The sequence below is a fragment of the Neoarius graeffei genome, chromosome 12, assembly GCF_027579695.1.
Source record: "Neoarius graeffei isolate fNeoGra1 chromosome 12, fNeoGra1.pri, whole genome shotgun sequence".
In the NCBI taxonomy this organism is placed as follows: domain Eukaryota; kingdom Metazoa; phylum Chordata; class Actinopteri; order Siluriformes; family Ariidae; genus Neoarius; species Neoarius graeffei.
In genome coordinates, this window is record NC_083580.1 from 14,216,721 (window position 1) to 14,240,592 (window position 23,872).

The window sequence follows — 23,872 nt, forward strand, 5'->3', positions numbered from 1 at the left end:
GCTTCACAAAGTAGATTAATTTTTTTTTTTTTAACGTCTCAGTTTTGATATTGTGACATCCGAAACTTGTTTTCTGTTCTCATCAGGAACATGCACGGAAAGCTCTGGATGTCCTCTGGGAGAAGAGGCAAAGAGGAAGTAACCTTGTAGGCACAGTCATCAACATCCATAATGGAGATTGGGTCCGCCGAGGTGAGACGACACGTTTGCTAGGTTCATTATAGACAGTCATATGTGAAAACTTGAACGATCCTGGATAAATTACGCAGTTTTGTTGAAAAAAATAAATAAATTAGTACTCAAAATATAGGGAACAAACCAAAACTTGACACATAATTGAAAAGCAAACCAGTTTGTTAATACATCAACAAATCAATTGCCCAGGACAAGCAGGTTTTATGCAGGGCTTTGAACCAGAATTTTTTTCCTGTTGGTTCGTTCCGAACAGAAACGGAATTTTAACGTTTCCGGTTTTGGGTTCCACCATTAAATAGACGTTCCCGAACCGGTTAGAACAAAAAAAATTTCGTTCCCAGAACGGTTAATTACGTTCCCTGTCAGCTGTTTAACAAATGGCTATAAAATTATGTCTCTGTCTCATCCAGCTTAAGCCAAATGTAGGCTAATTCTATTACAACCTTCATTAAATAAGACAAGAAATAATTCAAAACAATTATTTCAAATGTTGGCGATTTGGATTCTCAGTATGTCTTCCCATCTACACAAACAGAAAAAGTGCCAAAAATGAAAGATAATTCGTTTAGTGTGTTACCAAAGGCTAGTCAGGCCCTATACAGGGCTTTCCACAAGCGCCGGCTGCCGGCCATACAGCCGGCACACAATTAAGTCCAGCCGGCTACTTTAATGACCATTATTTTTGTAGCCCACAGGTTCTAAAGATTAATTTTCGATTTTAATAAAATTAAATGTTTATCTAACGGACTGACAATGTCAAACTGAACCGCACTCATTTAAGTTGTGATTCGCGCTGTTTGTACCGATAATAACCACAAATTCCCCGCCGACTTTGCTGATCCGCGGCCCCGACATGCGGTGTGCGCGCACTCGGCGGAGTTTATTTTGTGTTTAACACCCACCCCGGCTGGCTACTTATTTGTCATGGCTGGCTAGTATGAGCCTTAGTGGAAAGCCCTGTATGCATTGATAGGCTAACAGAGGTTAACGTCATTTAATGTTCGCGAGCCTCTCATTAACGTGGACAAATATATTGATATCCTGTTTGAAATTGATATTTTTGAATAACAATAGACTGCAATATTTACCTCTTATTTAAGATGTGGAGACGTGATAGTAGTCCACCCTCCCGCTCTCTCCATTCAGTCAGCGAACGTCAAACAGGAAGTGAACCCCAGCGGGTCATAGAAACTTGCGCAGGAGAAGAATGACTTTTTTATTTGTAGGCTACGGAAACTTTGAGGAACGAAATAAAAACCGGTTAAGCTTTTCTGTTCTGGAACATAAAAAATAATAAAGTTTCTGGTTTCGTTTTTGTTCCATTTGAAATAGAAAAAGTTCCCGGTTTTCGTTCCTTGAACCGGTTCAAAGCCCTGGTTTTATGTCCAGGCTATATAAGTGTAGGGTTTTTTTTTTGGGGGGGGGGGGGGTGCTTGGCAAACCTTTCTATATTTGAGACTTTTTATATTGCAAAAAAAAAAATCATTTGGAGCGCGTGTTTAAAAGCAAGGCATTTCATGACACTCCAACGTACCTTGGCTACAGTGCGCAATTCCGAATTGCACGCCATATGTCACTTGAAGCTCATTCTAGCTGACTCTAGAACTTTTTTTTTTTTTTTCGTAAAACCAGTTTGTGTAATACAACAAACTAGAAAAGCACTCGGAGAGCGCAGACCTCCGCCAAGAATCCTTTAAAAAAATCTGGGATCCAGAAAGTGATCCGGATCACTGCCAAAATTTAATGGATTGTTACTTGTGCCCAGTCACACCTCTGGAAAAAATTTCAGAGCAATCCGTTCATTACTTTTTCCGTAATGTTGCTAACAAACAAACCAACCAACCAACGCTACCGAAAACATAACCTCCTTGGTGGAGGTAACTAACTCAAGTCATCTTGTATAGAATACACGTGCGGGACAGTATTGGAGAATGTCTAAGCACTCCGTTAAATAAATGTACTTTGTTCCTTACTTCCTTCTCTATGTAGATAGTGGTGTTGGTGCTGGAATAGACTCTTACTATGAATACTTGATGAAGGCGTACATTCTGCTGGGAGACAATGTATACCTCGAGAGATTTAACACTGTAGGAATCGCACTCACACTTCTGTTTCGATTGTGGTGTGTTAAGTGTGTGTAATTTGAGTGATGCTGTTTGTGTGTAATAGCACTACAGTGCCATAATGAAGTACATCAGTCAACCGCCTCTGCTGCTCAGCGTGCACATGCACAACCCCACGGTGAACGTGCGCAGCTGGATGGACTCCCTACTGGCCTTCTTTCCTGGACTGCAGGTCAGCAGGTTCACTTTGAGGTTCATTAATAAATGCTCAGTCAAATGAAACCTTTTTTTTTTTTTTGGCACGCAGGTTCTAAGGGGAGATCTGAAGCCTGCTATAGAGACGCATGAAATGCTTTATCAAGTCACCAAACAGCACAAGTTTCTTCCTGAGGTACCTAGGTGCTAGTTAATTTAGCAGTTTCCAGGGCAGTGTGTGTGTTATCTTGCTGCAGATAGATAGCCTGTAAATGACTCTGCTCTTCTTGAACAGGCTTTTACCACCGAGTTCAGAGTTCACTGGGGTCAACACCCTCTGCGGCCAGAGTTTGCCGAGAGCACTTACTTTCTTTACAAGGTAAAGGCATGAGCATTTACATGCACACTAATCAGCAGAGTATGACATACTAATCTGGATCTTCAGCACTGTCAGTCTGTCCCACAGATGTCTTTTTATATCCATGACCTAATGGAGAAAATGCTTGCCTTCATATTTTGCATTAAAAACTGTTTTGTGGTGTGTAATTTAAAACCATAAAATACACTAAACATTTACCAGAAAGCGACTTGACGGCTGACTGTTTTGCAGCTTGTAACCTCAAGTCATAAGCTACGACACGGACTACATACGAGCGACTTGATCTGATTTCTTAACCTATAAATTAATGAGTGTATATTATATGTAAATTGAATAACTTGGTAACATTTTAATCCTCAGGCTACAGGTGACCCGTATTACCTCAAAGTGGGCCAGTCTATAGTTGAGAAGCTAAACACGCACGCGCGGGTTCCCTGTGGCTTTGCTGCAGTGCAGGATGTAAGGACCGGTACACATGAGGACAGGTGAGGAGAGGAATGTCTGCAGTAAGAACAATGACACCTGGAGTCACGTTTGTAACTAGCACCAGCTGTATTGCTTCTTTTTAAACAGATTCAGCCTGACTTGCCGATCAGTTAAACCTATATAAGGGCAATTCCATGTAAATGTCAACCTCACCATGCAAAAATAAAGCAACATGTAATACATCAAAACCACTCCCAGAGATATCACCTAGGCCTGTATTTTACAGATGTGAATAAGTTGAACCAATTTGTCACAAGAATTGTTCCCTTCGCCTTATTATGTCAGTCTTTCTTTCTTATAATGTAAAACCCAAGCTAAAATCAACTTTGATCATGTACAATTCTATATTATTGCCACAAGCCACAGAAATGTATGCTAAAATCCACAAGACAGCAAAACAATAGCCATCCTAAATATTATTTAAGAACTCTGATAGTTTTAGCTGATATTTAGAGTTTTTCAAAGGGTTATGGTGGTTAAATTGCTGATTTTCTAAACATATGCCATGTCTATTTCAGACGCGTCACATCCATAACGGAATTTCGTCACATCCATAACGCTGACTTTTTTTCCTTCCGAAACTCTGCATGAAATACAAAATATTTTAAACGAAGATTTTTTTTAATATTCACCTTGGACCCCTCTATCAAATGGATATCTCCATTTCGACATTAGGTTTACAATTTCACAGAGTTTGATAAAAATGTACAGCCACCCAAGAAAAGTGATACTTTTTCTGTCACATCCATAACGCATCTTTTATTGGCATTTTCTGGCATGCCCTAGATGTACTATGGGAATTGTTCTTGTTCTATCACTTCTCCAGTATGGTACAGCCTTAAAATATGCAACACCTGTTTAAATACTGGGGGACAATAAAACATGCACTGGATCATTTGTTGCCATTTTGAGTTCAAGTGTCACATCCATAACGCTGGAATTGCTCATAAGAAGAAACGCGGTACAAGTTGACCATGCTTGACTAACTTTGGTAGTATGATGCGTAGTATGAATCTGGCTGACCTTGTAAAACTGCTTTGTATTTCCAGGATGGACTCCTTCTTCCTGGCTGAGATGTTCAAGTACCTCTATTTGCTCTTCTCTGAGAAGAGTCATTTGCCTTTTGATATCGATGACTATATCTTCACCACCGAGGCTCATCTGCTCCCGGTCTCTCTGTCTAATGCACAGACTCCCTGTAAAGGCAACAGCACGGTAAAAAGGCCCACATTGTCTCCGGGAGCTCTGCTACCAGAATGACCTTGTGCAAACTGAACATCTAAATGATCAAACGCATGCCTGAAAATGTATAAATCAGAAGTCATTTCAGCTAGACTTGTTTATCTGTTCTCTATAGAAATGGTCAAAAGTATGTCAAATGGTGAAAAACAGTACTAGCTGCAGGCTTGTAGTACTCGAGTCCGACTCGAGCCCTAATTTTAAGGACTTGAGCACTGATGACTTTGACTCTTACTCGTGCATGAACTGCATTAGGACTCTTTTTATTTTTTTTGTAACGTGCCATAATAAATTGCCATGAGAAAGTTACGTGGGTGCAGGTTTTCCGGCATGTGCCGGAAGCTCTGTTTTTTTTTTTCGGTTCTGAAAAAGTCATTTTTCCAAATTGTGTAAATCCGTTGAGATTTTCGGGGGGTGGTATAGGGGTGGCCCTCTCATAACCCTTTCCCACCAAATCAGTTCCAGGGCTGGTTCGGGGCCAGTACTGGTGCTGGTTCACAACTCGTTCAACTTGCGAGCCAGCTGAAAACCAGTTTGCTTTTCCATAGCTTGCGGTGCTAAGGGAAGCCACTTCGTTACGTCGCTGTATACGTCAGTTACGTCGCTACGTTTGCATAAACCTTGGCGCGAATATCAAAGCAAAAACAACACGGAAGAAGCAGCAGCAGCTACAACAATAATTATAATGGATGACTTCACGTTTGTACAGCTGCTGCTTCTCGCCGCTTAAAAATGGCGATCTTTCGCGGTCTTGTTATTGTAGTTGGTCTTAACAACTCTGCCGCCCCCCCCCCCCCCCCCCCCCCCCCCGCTGACGTAAGCAGTTCTTTCCTCTGGCCCAGCAGAGAGTTGGTGCTAGCCTGGAACCGTTTTTTCTGGCCCCAGAGCCAGTTCTTTGTCAGTGGAAACAGAAAACCCGGTTCCAAACTAAACACTGGCCCCGAACCAGCCCTGGAACTGCTTTGGTGGAAAAGGGGCATCACTGTCTCACTCTCAGCGTGTTACCGCGGTACAGTCTCTGCACGAGACAAATCTTTTCATCTCGTCTTCGCCACAAACCTCATTCAATTTATACGCCGCTCACCGACGAGCGGTCCTGACTAGCCCGTTGTTTCACGGTGTTATACATGTGTGGTATGTTTCACGCACGTAGCACGTTGTTCGACCAAATCAACACAGCTATTCCCATGAGTCGCCGTTTCTTTTGGTGCAAGTTAGAACAGTGCTTTTGATTGGCTCACTGTTAACTGCCGTCCAATGAAACTTCAGCTTTTATAATAAGCCTTATTTCGCTTTCCTCCCTTGCGACAGATCCACGTGCTTTACCTCTGGTTGCTGATCAAAATATGTCAAAATGAAGTTTTTATCGCAAGGCTCCAATACACAAGAATTAGAAAAGACATCTAGAAATAAATGGAGATGGGAATGGTTAAGCGAGTGTGACAAAAACGGTGACAAATGGGGAATATGGCTGAGAAAACCGGACGTCCCGGGAGTTGCGTATTGTGACTGCTGTTCAAAGACTATCAAGTACGGCTCCAGTGGGAAGAAGGGACTTGAGTCACGCCAATGAGACTAATCACTTTTCTGATTTTTGTGCTGTGTAGTAATAAGTGAATTCAAAACATTTATTGGTGATTTTTTAAATTGTCATCTGATATTGTGTGATGTGCAAATGCAATGTGCTTTCTTCTGGAATTGAAATTATTCATCAAGTATCTGCTTTTTATAATTTTTTTTTTTTTTTTGACATTTGATTACCTTTCAGTTATTAAATAAAAGTAACGTAGGTCTTGAAATAAGTTTGTTAGCTTTTTTTATCATTTCTAATGTGGTTGTTAGGTTGAAAACTCATTTGTAGTCAGTAATGGTTTATAAAATATAGATAGTTTTGTGGGCGGCACGGTGGTGTAGTGGTTAGCGCTGTCGCCTCACAGCAAGAAGGTCCTGGGTTCGAGCCCCGGGGCCGGCGAGGGCCTTTCTGTACGGAGTTTGCATGTTCTCCCCGTGTCTGCGTGGGTTTCCTCCGGGTGCTCCGGTTTCCCCCACAGTCCAAAGACATGCAGGTTAGGTTAACTGGTGACTCTAAATTGACCGTAGGTGTGAATGTGAGTGTGAATGGTTGTCTGTGTCTATGTGTCAGCCCTGTGATGACCTGGCGACTTGTCCAGGGTGTACCCCGCCTTTCGCCCGTAGTCAGCTGGGATAGGCTCCAGCTTGCCTGCAACCCTGTAGAAGGATAAAGCGGCTAGAGATGATGAGATATGAGAGTTTTGTATATGGAAAAAGCTGAATCTTGTTATTTGCTAAAAATCCAGGAGTTTCTGAGGACATCAAGACATGTGGGCCCCTTATTTTAACTCAAGCTGTGTATATACTGTAAAAAAGGTATCGCAGCAAAAGCATATTAAAAATGGTTGTTTCAACATTTAAATTAGTAGTTGCTAGATGTTTTGAAATATGAAGCCTTGTACTTGAAATATTACTTCAGATGAATTGATAATGTATTAAACATTTGATGTGAATATGCAAATCATATAACTATTAATATTATAAATGTTTGCATGAGAGACAACCATTTGAACTCCTCTCATTCTCATTATCTCTAGCCGCTTTATCCTGTTCTACAGGGTCGCAGGCAAGCTGGAGCCTATCCCAGCTGACTATGGGCGAAAGGCGGGGTACACCCTGGACAAGTCGCCAGGTCATCACAGGGCTGACACATAGACACAGACAACCATTCACACTCACATTCACACCTACGGTCAATTTAGAGTCACCAGTTAACCTAACCTGCATGTCTTTGGACTGTGGGGGAAACCGGAGCACCCAGAGGAAACCCATGCGGACACGGGGAGAACATGCAAACTCCGCACAGAAAGGCCCTCGCTGGCCACGGGGCTCGAACCCAGGACCTTCTTGCTGTGAGGCGACAGTGCTAACCACTACACCACCGTGCCGCCCCACCATTTGAACTTGTAATTTAAATTTTTTTTTTCGAGCCCTAAGGGGGGCTCACCCCCCTTTGTGACACCCCCCCCCCCCCCCCCCCCCCCCACACACACACACCCGCATGGCTGCGCCATGCACGTCTGATTTTGTCAGACTTTTCAGTTTTTGAAAATTTTATACTTGCACCCATGGATTTATATCTACATTAATTTTGTACTAATTTCATGTAAGAGTGTCACACCTGCGCACCTTGGTGCATACATCAGATAGACTCTTGGGCGCACTCCGGACAGTGCATGCGCCAAGCGGGGACTCTCTCACGTGTGCCGTAAACGACTCGTACCTGCACAGGATTAAGGCGCAATCAGTGCCGATATAAAAACTGTGAAAACACACTTTGTGAAGTATTGAGTTGCGTTGCTGACACATTACCGAGCCTTATTTCCTTGTTTGGTTTCCTGATCCCTGATTTCCTGTTTCTCGTCTTTTTGATTCTGCCGAGTCTATGATAGCCTGTTTGTGCCTCGCTCGGCCTATTGCCTGTTTCACTGTTTTTTGCGATTATTGTTTACCTGTCTTCACGTGTATTTAATAAACACACCTTCTGCACTCACATCCGTCTCCCAACCATCTCTGACAGAATACTTCACACTCCCTGACTAATGGCCCTTTTCCACTACCCTTTTTCAGCTCACTTCAGCTCGCTTCAGCTCACTTCAGCCCGACACGGCTCGCGTTTCGACTACCAAAAACCAGCACGACTCAGCTCGTTTCAGCCCTGCTTAGCCCCTAAAACCCGCACCGTTTTGGAGTGGGGCTGAAGCGAGCCAAGCCGTGCCGAGTGAGGTTGGGGGCGTGAGCAGACACTCCCCTGTGCACTGATTGGTGAGGAGGAGTGTCCTCACATGCCCACACACGCCCCGCGAGCGCGCTGGGATCTGTAAACACCGCAAACCCAGAAGAAGAAGAATTATGAATTATGAGAATTTCTGAAGCCTTATGCGCCTCGCCTCATCTATATGCTCTTGCCAGTATCTGTTGGCGTTGTCGGTGACAACAAGCCACAGCACCAAGACCAGCAACACTAACGACTCCATGTCCTCCATGTTTATTGTTTACTCTCCGGGTCGTGAGGCTACCGCTTAAAAGATCACTGATGTCACTGTTTGCGCTGCTTAACGACATCACCTGACGTCCACCCACTTTCGCTAACTCCACCCAATGTGTCCACCCACTTCCAGCCAGCACGGTTCAGCGCGGTTGTAGTCGAAATGCAACTCCAACAGCCCTGCTCAGCTCGACTCAGCACGGCACGGCTCAGCCCGACTCAGCCGCGTTTGTAGTGGAAAAGCGGCAAAAGAGAATGCACATTCACCTGATCAGGAACAAACTAATGTTAATGGGGCTGAAACAGCCACCGTCAAATGGTGCAGTTGGAGTGTTTGACGCGACTTGGATCAATCAACTTGGAATTTTTTTTTTTTTTTAATAAATGACTCAGACTTGAACACTGGGGACTCGAGACTGGACTCGAGGTTTAGTGACTCAACTACAACACTGAGTAGCTGCAAATCAGAATCACTTTCTTCCTCTTCCACATTCTTGAAGTTATGGCTCAAAGACAGAATTTTATTAGAATAAGGTTGCATAGTGATTTCTATGGCTTTTTGATTCCTGACATCGTATGTCCATTTGGGTTTTATTTAATACTGACTTATGCAGCTATTTTATGAAACAAATTGTGCTTCTGAGTATGTGATGTATGGCATGTAGTTTACATGATGCTAAACTGAGAGTTAAGTATTCTATACTTTTTGTCTACCATAACCCGCAGACTAACCTTTTGGAAATTATGATAACTCTGCATAAATACTGGCTATTAGGATTTGAGATTTCTTTGGGTGGCACTTCAGTCATGTATATTCTTGTTGCTTGGTGTAATGTTTGTGTCTTCAGGGCCTTTACACTGCTCCCGAGGAGGACATATTTACATATGCTTGCCCCAGTGCTCAGACCCTGTTCCCTAATAACCCCTCCTTTGCCAAGACCATCAGGGACCGTTACAAATACCTCACTGGGGTTGGTAGACCACCCCATACCTCTTCTGTCAGGTTAGTCATTCATCATTCAAGTGCAAATCTGCTTACTAATGAAATTGCAGACTTATGGTGCCTTGTATTATAGTTTGGATTTTCATTCCATCTTGTTCCACTAGTAATCCAAATATTTTCCTTGTCACAAATTAATTTGTTACTTCAAGGATGCTTGATCTGGCATAATAGTTCAATCTTTACGCTGAGTGCAGATAAGAAGGGCAAACTTTGATCAACCAGATCAAATGTGAGACTGTGGTGGTTTTTTTTTTTTTTTTTTTTAAATCCAAAAACTTCTCCTGTACGCTCAGGGGGATCGAGCTGCCTCTTCATGACTCTGGAATTGAGCCGGTCGAGTTCCTGAAAAGCATGGGTATCTCTCTTACACCTCTTGCAGAAATCGCAGCGGCCAGCGGTGGCTCGGTGACCCAGGTAGGTTCACTTGCTTTCTCGTCGTCGATATCTTATAGGTTTCGTTCATTTTCCTCTGTGATTTACCCAGCAAGCGAAATGCCTTTACTTTGAACCATTCGTGCACCCCTTCTCCCTGTGGTATGAAGGACACCCAGAAAGGCGTATTTAGAGTAAAGCTGGTAGCCGAGGTCAGCCATACACCTGAAGAAGAGTTGGTGGTGCCACTCATCGTGCAGCTCATCTCCCCTCCATTTTTGGGCAGAACGGTCCTGACAGCAGGACCAGCTAAATTTGGAATGGACCTTACCAAACAAGAGCATGGGGTGAGTGGGATCAGGAGGGTGGTTCAGAGTTCAGCGGAATTGTTTGTATGCATCTTTGATGCACTTCATTGTCTTTCTCTCACACATTTAGGTCAAGGGTAGTATAGTGAAGAGCATTCCATATACAGCATGTGGACAAATAGAGAATGCATTCGAGCTGCAGGGCCACATAGCTGTAGCTCTGAGAGGAGACTGCATGTTTGCTGCTAAAGCTCGACGATTACAGCAGGCGGGGGCCATCGGAGTCATCTTTATCGGTGAGCTCAGCTGATTGTATGAGTTTAAATGCTTCGAGAAATCCTTATGTTTTCAGAACCTGTTATTTCATGTATATTGCTTATTTCCATCCCCCCCCCCCCAATTACTCATCAGGCAATTCTGATTGATTTAAAAGCTCTTACTATATCATTTTAAGGTATTTGTTGACCGACTATGGATATTTGAATAGCTGTAAGTTAATAAAGGGTTAAGACAGTGTTCTTGCTCAGTGTTTTCCAGTAATATAGAAGAATAAAAATGGAGCACTCCAGCAAAATCGGAACTCGTTTTGACCTTGAGACAAAACTTATTTCTCAAGGTTTAATGTGCTCACTTGAAGCCTCTAGTGGTTTAAATAAATAAATAACCCTCTGTAACATGTGAAACTGTTTTAGATGACTGTACTGTATGGGTAATATTTGAACTGGTAAAGACCAAAAAGAAATAACCAGGGCTTTGAACCGGTTCAAGGAACGAAAACCGGGAACTTTTTCTATTTCACATGGAACAGAAACGAAACCAGAAACTTTATTATTTTTTATGTTCCGGAACAGAAACGCTTATTAAAAATAATGGTAACCGGTTAATACCGGTTTTTATTTCGTTCCTCAAAGTTTCCGTAGCCTACAAATAAAAAAGTCATTCTTCTCCTGCACAAGTTTCTATGACCCGCTGGGGTTCACTTCCTGTGTGACGTTCGCTGACTGAATGGAGAGGGCGGGAAGGTGGACTACAATCACGTCCCCATTACTGAGTGTCTGAGCAAAGAAGAGCCTGAACGTTGCAACCTCCCTATTGGCTGTTTGTAAAAATGTATCAGTTGTTGCCCTTCCCACGGGAATCATCGCGGGCTCGAGAGACGAGACCTGACGAGTTAGTTCGTTGGTAGCAGAACAAAATGTCTGGACACAAATCGGGTTTTCAGAAAAGGAAAGAAAATAAACGGAGGGTCGAAAATACAAAAAAGGAGGCAGAAAATGCAAAACGAGTTTTAAGGTAGGACAAATGGTTACTTTTTAAGGCAGCCCGCCGTGGCTGCCTGCAGGCTTATTTATTATAGCCCATTTAGTTAAAATAGTTGATATAAAATGTTTATAGTTATGTGATGGTTGTCCTGATTTAGACTGGTGTTTTGTTGTTTTTTTTGGGGGGGGGGGGGGGTTGCGCGATGTTGCACCCGGGTCCAGATTAGGGCAGAACCGGCCCTGGCTACATTTCAGGTATAGTTTGTTTTATGTATGTATGTACTTGCATAGATGTGTACTTGGTCTTCCAATATGGCGACTACCGAAATCTCGCGGCGCGGTGACGTCATGCGGTAGCCCTCTATAGGGCCTGACTAGCCTTTGGTAACACACTAAACGAATTATCTTTCATTTTTGGCACTTTTTCTGTTTGTGTAGATGGGAAGACATACTGAGAATCCAAATCGCCAACATTTGAAATAATAATTGTTTTGAATTATTTCTTGTCTTATTTAATGAAGGTTGTAATAGAATTAGCCTACATTTGGCTTAAGCTGGATGAGACAGAGACATAATTTTATAGCCATTTGTTAAACAGCTGACAGGGAACGTAATTAACCGTTCCGGGAATGAAATTTTTTTGTTCTAACCGGTTCGGGAACGTCTATTTAATGGTGGAACCCAAAACCGGAAACGTTAAAATTCCGTTTCTGTTCGGAACGAACCAATAGGAAAAAAATTCTGGTTCAAAGCCCTGGAAATAACTGGCTATGAGCTCATGGGAGTCTTGAAAGTATGTTTTTATCATCGTCGAAATAATACATGTGGACAGGGATATTTCTGCACAGTGACAGAGCTTCTAATGCTGTTAGGTGTGTGTAAGTGTATTGCTTTTATAGGTCATTTAATGTAATCATTATCTGTAAGAGAAAAATCTTTAAAAAAAAAAACTGGACAGGGTGAGTGTTTCTTTAAAGGGGGACAGAGGGCAATATATAGAGTAAATATAACAATAAAACACACATTAACGAACCTTATTCAAGACTTACAAAAGTTTTTTGTTCTAAGGTTGGAAAGTTAGTGTTTTGAAAGTAGCTCGAGCAAACTATTTCCGCAGTTTGAACAGCCCGCCATGATATTAATTTTATCCAATCAGAATGCATGTTCATTTTCTCTGCGTAACACTCATGACGTATGTCTGTGCCCAGTTGTGTTGGCTCATTGAGGTTGGGACTAGCACGTGTGAATCAGAAAGTAGGATGAATTGTAAGTGATCGGCTACACAAGCTGGTTCAAACTGGTACCCTTGTAAGCCATAGCCTGCTTGCAGTGTGTCTTGCGGGATCTCTTCGTATGATTCGACAGAGCCGTCGCTTTCACTTGATGCGCCCGACGCCATGATTACACGCTTCTCTCCTAGTGCAGTGGGTAGGGCTGACGTCACGGTCTTTTAAAAATGGCGACTATTATATTTACAATTACCAAGATATTTCGTTGTTTTCTAGTATATAAATTTGATAGAATACTTAAGAATACGTTAGTTTGTCACATCAGCAACTGTATATATTATATTTGGTACCCCTTTAAATGGGCAGTGAATATGGCTTTGAGATTCTTGTACATGGTTAGAGTTTAGATTGCATGAAACATCTCAGGAAAACTGGAGCCATTAAAGTTGTCAGGACTGATGTTATTACAGGACAAGAGTACAAGCAAACTTCTGGACATAATCTTCGAAGCACAACTATCTTGACCTAATGTTTTTTTTTTTTTTTTTTCTTCTTCTTCCCTTCCTCATTCAGACCAACGAGAGGACAGCAGCAGTGCTGAAACCCCTCTGTTCCAGATGGTGGGAGACGGAGAGTCTACAGAGGACATCACGGTGCCACTGGTCTTTCTGTTCAGCCGAGAAGGGGCCATCCTGACTGCTGCCCTACAGAAGCACCATAACATAGATGTCCTCCTTCTGCCTAAGGAGAGGCAGCTGGGGAAGGGTATTGAACATTATCATTTGTACCTAGGAATTGCACAACTAAAATGCCATCAAACCGAGCTTCAATTAACAGCCATTTCCTGCTTTGAAGTAATAGATACCTCAATAAGTTCACTCTTCCCTATGAATTCGTAAAAATAGTTAGGATAATTTTCATCCACAATGCGATTGTGAATAATGAGCCTTTGATGATGGGGGGAACCCACCAAAGTGGCACAGTCGAGCAGACGGGAACTGCAGGGCTTCGTTATGGTGTACAGTGGTGCTTGAAAGTTTGTGAACCCTTTAGAATTTTTTATATTTCTGCATAAATATGACCCAAAACATCAGATTTTCACACAAGTTCTAAAGTAGATAAAGAGAACCCAGTTAAACAAATGAGACAAAAATATTATACTTGGTCATTTATTTATTGAGGAAAATGATCCAATATGACACATGTGAGTGGCAAAAGTATGTGAACCTCTAGGATTATCAGTTAACTTGAAGGTGAAATTAGTCCGGTGTTTTCAATCAATGGGATGACAATCAGGTGTGAGTGGGCACCCTGTTTTATTTAAAGAACAGGGATCTATCAAAGTCTGATCTTCACAACACGTTTGTGGAAGTGTATCATGGCACGAACAAAGGAGATTTCTGAAGATCTCAGAAAAAGTTTTGTTGATTCTCATCAGGCTGGAAAAGTTTACAAAACCATCTCTAAAGAGTTTGGACTCCATCCATCCACAGTCAGACAGATTGTGTACAAATGGAGGAAATTCAAGACCGTTGTTACCCTCCCCAGGAGTGGTTGACCAACAAAGATCACTCCAAAAGCAAGGCGTGTAATAGTCGGCGAGGTCGCAAAGGAACCCAGGGTAACTTCTAAGCAACTGAAGGCCTCTCTCACATTGGCTAATGTTCATGAGTCCACCATCAGGAGAACACTGAACAACAATGGTGTGCATGGCAGGGTTGCAAGGAGAAAGCCACTGCTCTCCAAAAAGAACATTGCTGCTCGTCTGCAGTTTGTTAAAGATCATGTGGACAAGCCAGAAGGCTATTGGAAAAATGTTTTGTGGATGGATGAGACCAAAATAGAACTTTTTGGTTTAAATGAGAAGCGTTATGTTTGGAGAAAGGAAAACACTGCATTCCAGCATAAGAACCTTATCCCATCTGTGAAACATGGTGGTGGTAGTATCATGGTTTGGGCCTGTTTTGCTGCATCTGGGCCAGGACGGCTTGCCATCACTGATGGAACAATGAATTCTGAATTATACCAGTGAATTCTAAAGGAAAATGTCAGGACATCTGTCCATGAACTGAATCTCAAGAGAAGGTGGGTCATGCAGCAAGACAACGACCCTAAGCACACAAGTCGTTCTATAAAAGAATGGTTAAAGAAGAATGAAGTTAATGTTTTGGAATGGCCAAGTCAAAATCCTGACCTTAATGTTGTGGAAGGACCTGAAGCGAGCAGTTCATGTGAGGAAACCCACCAACATCCCAGAGTTGAAGCTGTTCTGTACGGAGGAATGGGCTAAAATTCCTCCAAGCCGGTGTGCAGGACTGATCAACAGTTACCGGAAACTTGTTATTGCTGCACAAGGGGGTCACACCAGATACTGAAAGCAAAGGTTCACATACTTTTGCTACTCATAGATGTGTAATATTGGATCATTTTCCTCAATAAATAAATGACCCAGTATAATATTTTTGTCTCATTTCTTTAACTGGGTTCTCTTTATCTACTTCTAGGACTTGTGTGAAAATCTGATCGTTTCAGGTCATATTTATGCAGAAATATAGAAAATTCTAAAAGGTTCACAAACTTTCAAGCACCACTGTAGATCGGGGAATCTCCAGAATCCGGAAGTGCATACACAGCGTCTGAAGCCAGGACTTTAAATCATTAATTTTCCGTCACTACCAAAGGAATACAGACAAGCCCAGTCACATAATAACATGGCAGTTTATTTAGAAATAGTATGGTATTAATGCAATATTCCTTTGTGGTACTTTTTTACAATACTGAAAAGGTTTTAAAATGATACTGACGCCTAAATTTCACTCTTCTGTGACTCCATGAAACTAAAGCAATCAGGCAGACAGATGGTGCACTCTATTGTACACGTACTCCATTACTCGAGTGTTGAAAATGCTTGAAAACAATGACCAACCCAGGCTTGAACAGTGGGTCAGTATTCTTGGGTAGCTGGGAAAAATTTTTTTTTTTAGTCTTCAGGTAATAAAATAAGTATCTTTTATATACAGTACACTAACACTGTTCTGGTACACTGGCTGCAGTCTAGTGACTACGTTCTACGACAATTGTCTACATTTAAGCGACATATCTGTATGCCACACTGTGCTTTTGGGAGGTCGGTGTTCGGTAGGCAATTGCCAAATTGGAGCAAAAGCAATAATTTTATCCTGGCCAGAGTTGTAACTTATTGACAGGATATTATTATTATTATTATTATTATTATTATACTAACAGTTAAGCCAGTAAAAGAGTCCAACAACAGCTGGTATTGGTAATTGTTAATGTAAACGAAAACAGCTGGTCTGTTACAATCATCCCTCCACCATGTCCACTTGTCAGCTTGCCGAGATCTGTGTGGCAGTCACTCGCCTCATTGTGGCCGTCCTGGTACGGCTCAAACAGGTAGAGCTCTATCCCAAGCCCTACATTCTCCCTCTCCTCCTCTTCCCCAACTAACTCCTCTTCATCCCCATCAAACAAGACATGTGCTGTGTCCAAAATCACTCACTGCTCACTATATAGTGGACTAGATGAGTTCGCCACTTTGTAGTGCTGTACGAATATATAGCGAGGAGCATTACGACAGAGAGGAGCACCTGGTGCAGCAACGAGAGGATATTTATTTAATTAAAAATAGTAAGAGAATAGAATCATAGATGATAAAATACAAGAATAAAATTCACAGTGCAGAGCAGTGAATTAATTAAAAGCCTTATGTGATTTGAATAAAAGGCAGCGGCAAAGAAGAAAGGATTCAGCCTTGATTTAAAGGGGTACAAAATATAATATATACGGTTGCTGATGTGACAAAGTAACGTATTCTTAAGTATTCTATCAAATTTATGTACTAGAAAACAACGAAATATCTTGGTAATTGTAAATATAATACTTGTGCTGTCAAAAATGTCGCGTTATTAACGCATTAACTTGACTCAATTTTAACGGCGATAATTTTTTTTATCGCGAGATTAACGCTCTGTGACATGATGCCACGCCCCGCACAGCCAGGGTCCTCTGCCCTCCCCCGAAGAGCCACGGTGCTCGGCTTAAGTTTTTCGTTTTCCCATCGGCGGCTCCAGCCCCACTTTGCAGTGGCTATGACAAGACGCGTTATGCTCTGCAATAAAAAAAAAAAACATTGGTACAACCAGTGTTCGAACTATGCCGATATTTTTTGGGGGTCCCTTATTTTCCCTTGGGGGGGGCTTGCGCTTGTCTCAGAGCGCGGCTCTCCATCGCACGCTCACTTCGGATATGCAAATGCTTCCCGTTACACACGATTGCTATGTCAATAAACATTATTTTGCCAATATTTTAGAGACCCCCCAACATTTCCCAAATCATGTTTTCAAGGGATCTCATGTCTGTTTCAGGGGATCTCGGATCCCCCGAGTACCCCCGTAGTTCGAACGGTGAGCAAGCCCATTCACTTTTTTATGCTGATAAGAGAATTACAATGGTTTTTCATGTGACAAAAATGTGCGATTAAATTGCGATTAATCGCGAGTTAACTATGACAGTCGCGACATTAATCGCGATTAAATATTTTAATCGCTTGACAGCACTACTTTATACACTAAACCGCACAAGAGTCGCCATTTTTAAAAGACCGTGACGTCAGCGCTACCCACTGCACTAGCGGAACTCTCCGAAATAGAGGAGATAAGCGTGTAATCATGGCGTCGGGCGCATCAAGTGAAAGCGACAGCTCTGTCAAATCATACGAAGAGATCCCGCAAGACACACTGCAAGCAGGCTATGGCTTAGAAGGGTACCAGTTTGAACCTAGGAGAGGTACTCTCGACTCCGGTGATGAAATAAGAGAACAAAGCTTGGATGATGGCGAGGATGAGACTGATGCTGACCATGGGCATGGCGAGGATGAGACTGATGCTGACCATGGGCATGGCGAGCATGAGGCAGAGCGTCTGCGTGCAGGTGACACGGCGTGGTGCTCGTGCGGAAAATGTAACGTGGAGTTGCTCACGAGTCCAGCAGAATTTATTTGCTGCAATGAGATAGGCGCCACCCGTGGACTTGCGAAATCGTCGCAAGAGGCAGAAACAGGTATTTCACACATGCTATTCCCAACCTCAATGAGCCAACACAACTGGGCACATACATGCGTCATGAGTGTTGCGCAGAGAAAATGAACGTGCATTCTGATTGGATAAAATTAATATCATGGCGGGCTGTTCAAACTGCGGAAATAGTTTGCTCGAGCTACTTTCAAAACACTATAACTTTCCAACCTTAGAACAAAAAACTTTTGTAAGTCTTGAATAAGGTTCATCAATGTGTGTTTTATTGTTATATTTGCTCTATATATTGCCCTCTGTTCCCCTTTAAAAGAACTGAAAGATGCAGCAGACACAGTACTTTGTATTGATTAATGTGGGAAATACGCTCAGTATAATATGGATTTATCACAAAATGCATGCATGTATTTATTATTTTGAAAACTCACCAGCCGACTGATCTGGCACGTTTTAGTTGTGCGAGTAATGACGTAAATAACGGCGCAGCAGAGTAGTGTCCAAAAGTGGGTGTCCCCCCCCCCCCCCCCCCCCCCCAATTTTACCAATGAGGTCACGCTATATAGTCCTCTAGTTAGGGAGTAGTGAACGCAGGGGTGATAGCGTTCCGGCGCCGCACCGGATTTCCAGTGTACCGTGGCTGGGGGAAAAAAAAATCTAGTTCGCCCATTGTCCTGTGTCATTCTGAGATGCGCAGATACAGTAAAGGGAATTCCGAATTCCCTTTACTGTCTATCTGCGCATCTCAAAATGACACAGGACAATGGGCGAACTAGATTTTTTTTTTTTTTTTTTCTTCTCCCCAGCCACGGTACGCTGGAAATCCGGCGCGGCGCCGGAACGCTGTCACCCCTGTGAACGAGTGAGTGATTTCGGACACATCATAGATCACAGCTCATGTTTTCCTGACCGAACATGTTCTGTCAGCATGCCTTCCAGGGAGGTGTTCACCAATCTACGTCATTTCCGGTTTGAGCCATTCTTGGCAGAAGGGAATTCCAAGCATCGCTTCATGATGGAAGGATTAAATTGTTGTTTTCATTTCCACATCTTGCAATTACATCAAATTGAAAGTGTGTTAAAATCTGTAAAATGACCCTGAGGAGACCTGTTCGTGTCAGTATCACTTTAATCCATTTTATCCCCCGCTGGCTGAAAAGCCCGAAGCGGATTTATGTTGTGGCGACGTCCGTCCATCCGTCCGTCCCAGGAAGGGTGCTCATCTTCTGAAATCAAATCCTCTCAATTTTTGTAGGAATTTTACAAAACTTGGCAAGATTCTTTGTTCTATGTCGGTACTACGCATATTGCAATTTCGTTAAATTGGGTCACATTTTACCAGAGTTGCAGCACTTGATTAACAAAATTATAATTTGACAATTTCATGGGAGTGTATTTTCCTTCTGCAGTCAACTCCTCTCTCGATTTTTGGAGGAATTTCACGAAACTTGGCAGGATTCTTTGTTGTATGTCGGTAATACGTATATTGCAATTCCGTTCAGTTCAGTCGCATTTTACCGGAGTTATGGCCAATTGCCAGCGGGAGATATTGTGCTCTCAGGGCATTCTCTTTAGCCTCTACTGCTAATTAGGACATTAACTGTTATCCATGCAACGTCTTTGTCCTCCTTTGCACAGAGAAACTGAACATCAAGTTCCGGCTGGCCAAAGAGAACGAGCATGAGGTGATGGTGGGAGATAGAAATACCATCCGGCTGGTGCTGGAAGGAAAGATGGAGCCTGAGGTAGAAGCTGAGCAAGACGCAGCGTCCCAATCCCAGTACAGGGTGTTCTCTGCAGGGGAAAACCAGGAGTCCTGCAGTGCACAACACAAAAATCTCAAGAATGGCCCATGATGCTGGAGTCAGATTAGTGCCACGGCCTCTTCGTTCATGCCCAGGCTGCTGCTAGCTTGTGGCTGATCCAGGATCAGAGAATACAGCAAGACCTGGTCCCAGCTGATCGACCACGGAATCTCACGTGGACTGGACCGAATTCTCCTCTCTTATATTGAAGAATGGAGTTTCACTGGTGTAATTTGTAGCTATTGGGACAATGTATGGTATAGAGCAAAGTAGGAGAGGTATGCAAGGTTGTAGTCCTACTTTCTTATCTACTGCCATGACACACATGCACTGTAGTGTTTGGGATTGATTCATCTAAGTGGTTAAGAGGTGCACAATGGGCAGTGAGCTACAGTAGGACACACTCGGGCTGCAACAGTCCCTTTTTTTTTTTTTTTTTCCCAGTCGCATTTAATTTCTGTCATTTAAGGATTTTTTTTTTTTTTGTCTGTCAGATGATTGTAGAAAGGGTTCCATGGGAACAGCAAAGGATTTGTTCAGCGTTCTGTTTAATTGTTTACTTATTTTAATGAGGATGCTTGAAATCCACACCACTATGACTAAGGTCACCTAAGACCAAGTCAGAAACGTCAGTGTTGAATACATAGGGAACATAATGGTTACACACACAGGGAAGAATGGGCCAGCACGATGAACTTTTTTTAAGTTCAAGCACATTTTATTTTTCGATACGGAAATCAGGGAAATTAAAGTCCTAAGACTTGAACATGTGCGTACAGAACGTCATGAGGTGTATCTGTAAAGGCTTCAATGTTCTTTACACTATGGACTGCCCTTGTGCCAACATTTGGTTTGTGGGTTTGTGTCCAGCTCACAAACCACTAATACATTTTGTTCCTGTCTCACAGAATGAATGATGACTGAAGTTTTTGGTGTTCAGGTAATTGATGTTTGTTTGTTCTCAGACTTGTAGCAGTTCAGTTTGATTTGATCCTTTTCCAGCATTAGGCGGTTCCTGGTTTACTTTTACTCCCTTCCGTTGTACGTCCTCGTGTTAAACACTATAAATTTGCCATTACTTTGGTGAGACCTAGATCAGGGGTATACAACTAAAATTTATAAGGGTTCAGTTCCAGAACATTCTTTATTTAGTTGTATATCCAGGCCTTTCTAAGGTGGCTGAATGGTGGTGATTTTAGTAAGTTTATTGCTGTAAATAAGACGATTTAGAGTGGATATGTTGTTGCATAATGGCACTTTATTCCACTTTTAACTAGCCTTGTGGACCTTGAACAGATGAAACAAATCTTTTGTTCTTTAAGTTGTTTTTGTCACCCCACTTTTTTTTTTTTTTTTTAATTAAACAAGCCATGTTCACTATAACGGTATGTTAGAGCCCTTGTAGGTTTAAAAAAAAAAAAAAAAAGGCGGATATGGGGAGTAATATTCTGAGAAAATAATTAATGTCTTACATTTATGAGGGGAAAAAAACCCTCAGGTGTTCTCGGAGATTTATAAAGTCATGAAATTGCAAAGAAAAAAATTTTGAAGATTAAGAAGTCAGAAATTTATGAGTCAGAACCAGATCACGTCACTGTGCAATACAGGATCAACATCTCAGAATATTATCCCATTTCAGGTGTTTTTTTTTTTTTTTTAAATAAATAAATGCCGGGCGGCACGGTGGTGTAGTGGTTAGCGCTGTCGCCTCACAGCAAGAAGGTCCTGGGTTCGAGCCCCAGGGCCGGCGAGGGCCTTTCTGTGTGGAGTTTGCATGTTCTCCCCGTGTCCGCGTGGGTTTTCTCCGGGTGCTCCGGTTTCCCCCACAGTCCAAAGACATGCAGGTTAGGTTAACTGGTGACTCTAAATTGACCGTAGGTGTGAATGTGAGTGTGAATGGTCGTCTTTGTCTGTGTGTCAGCCCTGTGATGACCTGGCGACTTGTCCAGGGTGTACCCCGCCTTTCGCCCGTAGTCAGCTGGGATAGGCTCCAGATTGCCTGCGACCCTGTAGAAGGATAAAGTGGCTAGAGATAATGAGATGAGATAAATAAATGCCTACAGTGGCTCTAATACCCTATTGTAGTTCACGGCGCCGACCAGAGATGGTGAATAAAATGAAAACTGATGGAAATCCTGTGGGGAAGAAAAAAAACAAAACAAAAACACCTCTCTTCAGAGATCATGTCTCCAGCCCTGTAGCTCATCTCTGGTCTGATGAGCTGCCTTCAGCTAAATAAATAACACGCATGCATATGATTTTTTTTTTTTTTTTTTTTTTTTTTGAATAAGCCACAACAGAGGGCTGAACTACAGCCCTCAGTATTCCTACAGGATTTCTTCAAGTGTTTGTTTGTGGTCCCCTGAAACAACATTGGGTCCAGATCACGTTCAACCACTTGACGGCCCCTACACTAGAGGACAGGAGTAGATCAGGCATTCAGCAGCTGTTCTAATTACCAACAACTGTGTGTGTTTGTGTGTACATGTTCATATGCTTGTGTTCTGTATGAATCTGAAACCAGGGAACGATCAAACGGTACCATTAGTGGTAGAGCTTTGTCGGTCTCATTTGTAACATGGATAAGCAGAAATTGTGGAACACACACGGAGACGATTTTCATTCAGCAGCCTTTCTTGTTTCCTGCCTACCTGAGAATACAATACTACAGAAAATTGGATCTGTGCAGTATATTCTTAATTAACACTTGCATCCTGACGTATGGATGGGATTGGATTGCTGTATTCCTGCAGCTGTTCTCAAGTGAATGCCATCCTGTGTTTCCATAAAGGACTTGATGACTATTTTATTATTCAGAGTTGACTCATAATGTATAAAAGAAGATCTTTTATTCCTTAATATATTTTATATATCCGAGACGATGTTGCTGTAACTGGGGAATGTTGGTTTTTAAAGGCAAGGTGAGATGCTGAGGCAAGTGCCAGTGTGAGGAGAGACCCCCTTTTTATTTTATTTTTTTTCCTCCCCCTTCCTTCTCAGGTCAGTCCTTTTTAAATATTTTAGTAATCCTCAGTTCTTACACTATCATTAGTGTATTTGCTACTCAAATGAAATCAAGGTCACTTTATAAGGGGTGGAGAAAAAGAAAAATGGATTTGATGGAAAAAAAGGTTAAAATAAATTTTTTAAAAAGGTGATTTTAATAAAAATCACGTTTTGATTCGATTAACACCGTGATTGATTGATTTATTGCTATGTTCTGTCTTTTATCATGTATCATTTGTACCACAAAACGGCTCACAGCTGATTTATTCTAAAGTTTGCAGAAACCTGCTGTAGGTGGCGTTGTATGAATATTAAATGATGTGTACACAATTAGGTTTGCATTTTGATAGTTGTGATTCGGAACTGCATATAACATGGTAAAAATGTGCATTCTTCCTGAAACTTAAGGATGCGATTCAAGAACAAGGACGGTGAGGTTTCAGAAGGCGGGATTCCCAAGACGAGACCCTGCTGATGAAGTGAGCTTGGTCACTGGTGAGGAAAAAGGTTGCTGACGCAAGGTGTGGATTGTTGAATATTCATACTCCTATGTGGTCATGAGTTTAGCTGCTTAACAATGTAAAACGCTTCACAAATGAACCTACTGTCGTATACCAGAACTTTACATATATTCTATGGAATATTCTATGGTACAATGGTGGTGGGAGTCAACCTTTCAACAAGTACACTTGTTTTGTGAATGTACTGTGTGCACAGTTGCATTAGGTTGTATTAACGTTGAAGAGGTAAAGTTATTTAAGGTTGAGTGGGAAAAACTTCACACTTTTTTTTTTTTATATAAATAAGACTTTCAATAAACATCATGGGTTAAGTCAGGTTTAAAACCCAAGCTGCTTCAACTAGAGAGAGGTGTATAGAGTATATTCTCAATGGAGGGGATTTGTCCAAGATCTGGCAGAGCATGTAGGAGAAATAATTGTGATTTTATTAAAGAATGAGGGGGGAAATCTTTTATCAATAAACACCCGTTGACCGCTCTGCTGTAGGCCTTGGTGATGTATATTTTATTTGTATTTGGTAATATAGTGGCCTTTTAGAGGCTTAATTAAAGTAGACATATTAAATCTTGGCAGCACAGTGACGTAGTAGTTAGCACTGTTGCTTCACAGCAAGAAGGTTCTGGGTTCGAGCCCAGCGGCTAACGGGGGCCTTTCTGTGTGGCGGTTGCATGTTCTCCCTGCATCTGTGCAGGTTTCCTCCG

General features: G+C 42.1%; 1 protein-coding gene across 1 annotated transcript in view; it reads left to right on the forward strand.

Moving 5' to 3' along the window:
* si:ch211-282j22.3 (ER degradation-enhancing alpha-mannosidase-like protein 3) overlaps window positions 1-23,339 on the forward strand; it is a 35,582-nt gene extending 12,243 nt beyond the window's left edge. The window contains exons 8-20 of the mRNA XM_060935559.1: window positions 87-192; window positions 2,185-2,282; window positions 2,365-2,490; window positions 2,566-2,649; window positions 2,749-2,832; window positions 3,193-3,317; window positions 4,368-4,533; window positions 9,466-9,620; window positions 9,914-10,034; window positions 10,163-10,339; window positions 10,431-10,596; window positions 13,365-13,556; window positions 19,478-23,339. Coding sequence (XP_060791542.1) covers window positions 87-192; window positions 2,185-2,282; window positions 2,365-2,490; window positions 2,566-2,649; window positions 2,749-2,832; window positions 3,193-3,317; window positions 4,368-4,533; window positions 9,466-9,620; window positions 9,914-10,034; window positions 10,163-10,339; window positions 10,431-10,596; window positions 13,365-13,556; window positions 19,478-19,695 — 1,818 coding nt within the window. The 3' untranslated portion in view covers window positions 19,696-23,339. The remainder of the gene's footprint in view (window positions 1-86; window positions 193-2,184; window positions 2,283-2,364; window positions 2,491-2,565; window positions 2,650-2,748; window positions 2,833-3,192; window positions 3,318-4,367; window positions 4,534-9,465; window positions 9,621-9,913; window positions 10,035-10,162; window positions 10,340-10,430; window positions 10,597-13,364; window positions 13,557-19,477) is intronic.
* The last annotated feature ends 533 nt before the right edge of the window (window positions 23,340-23,872 follow it).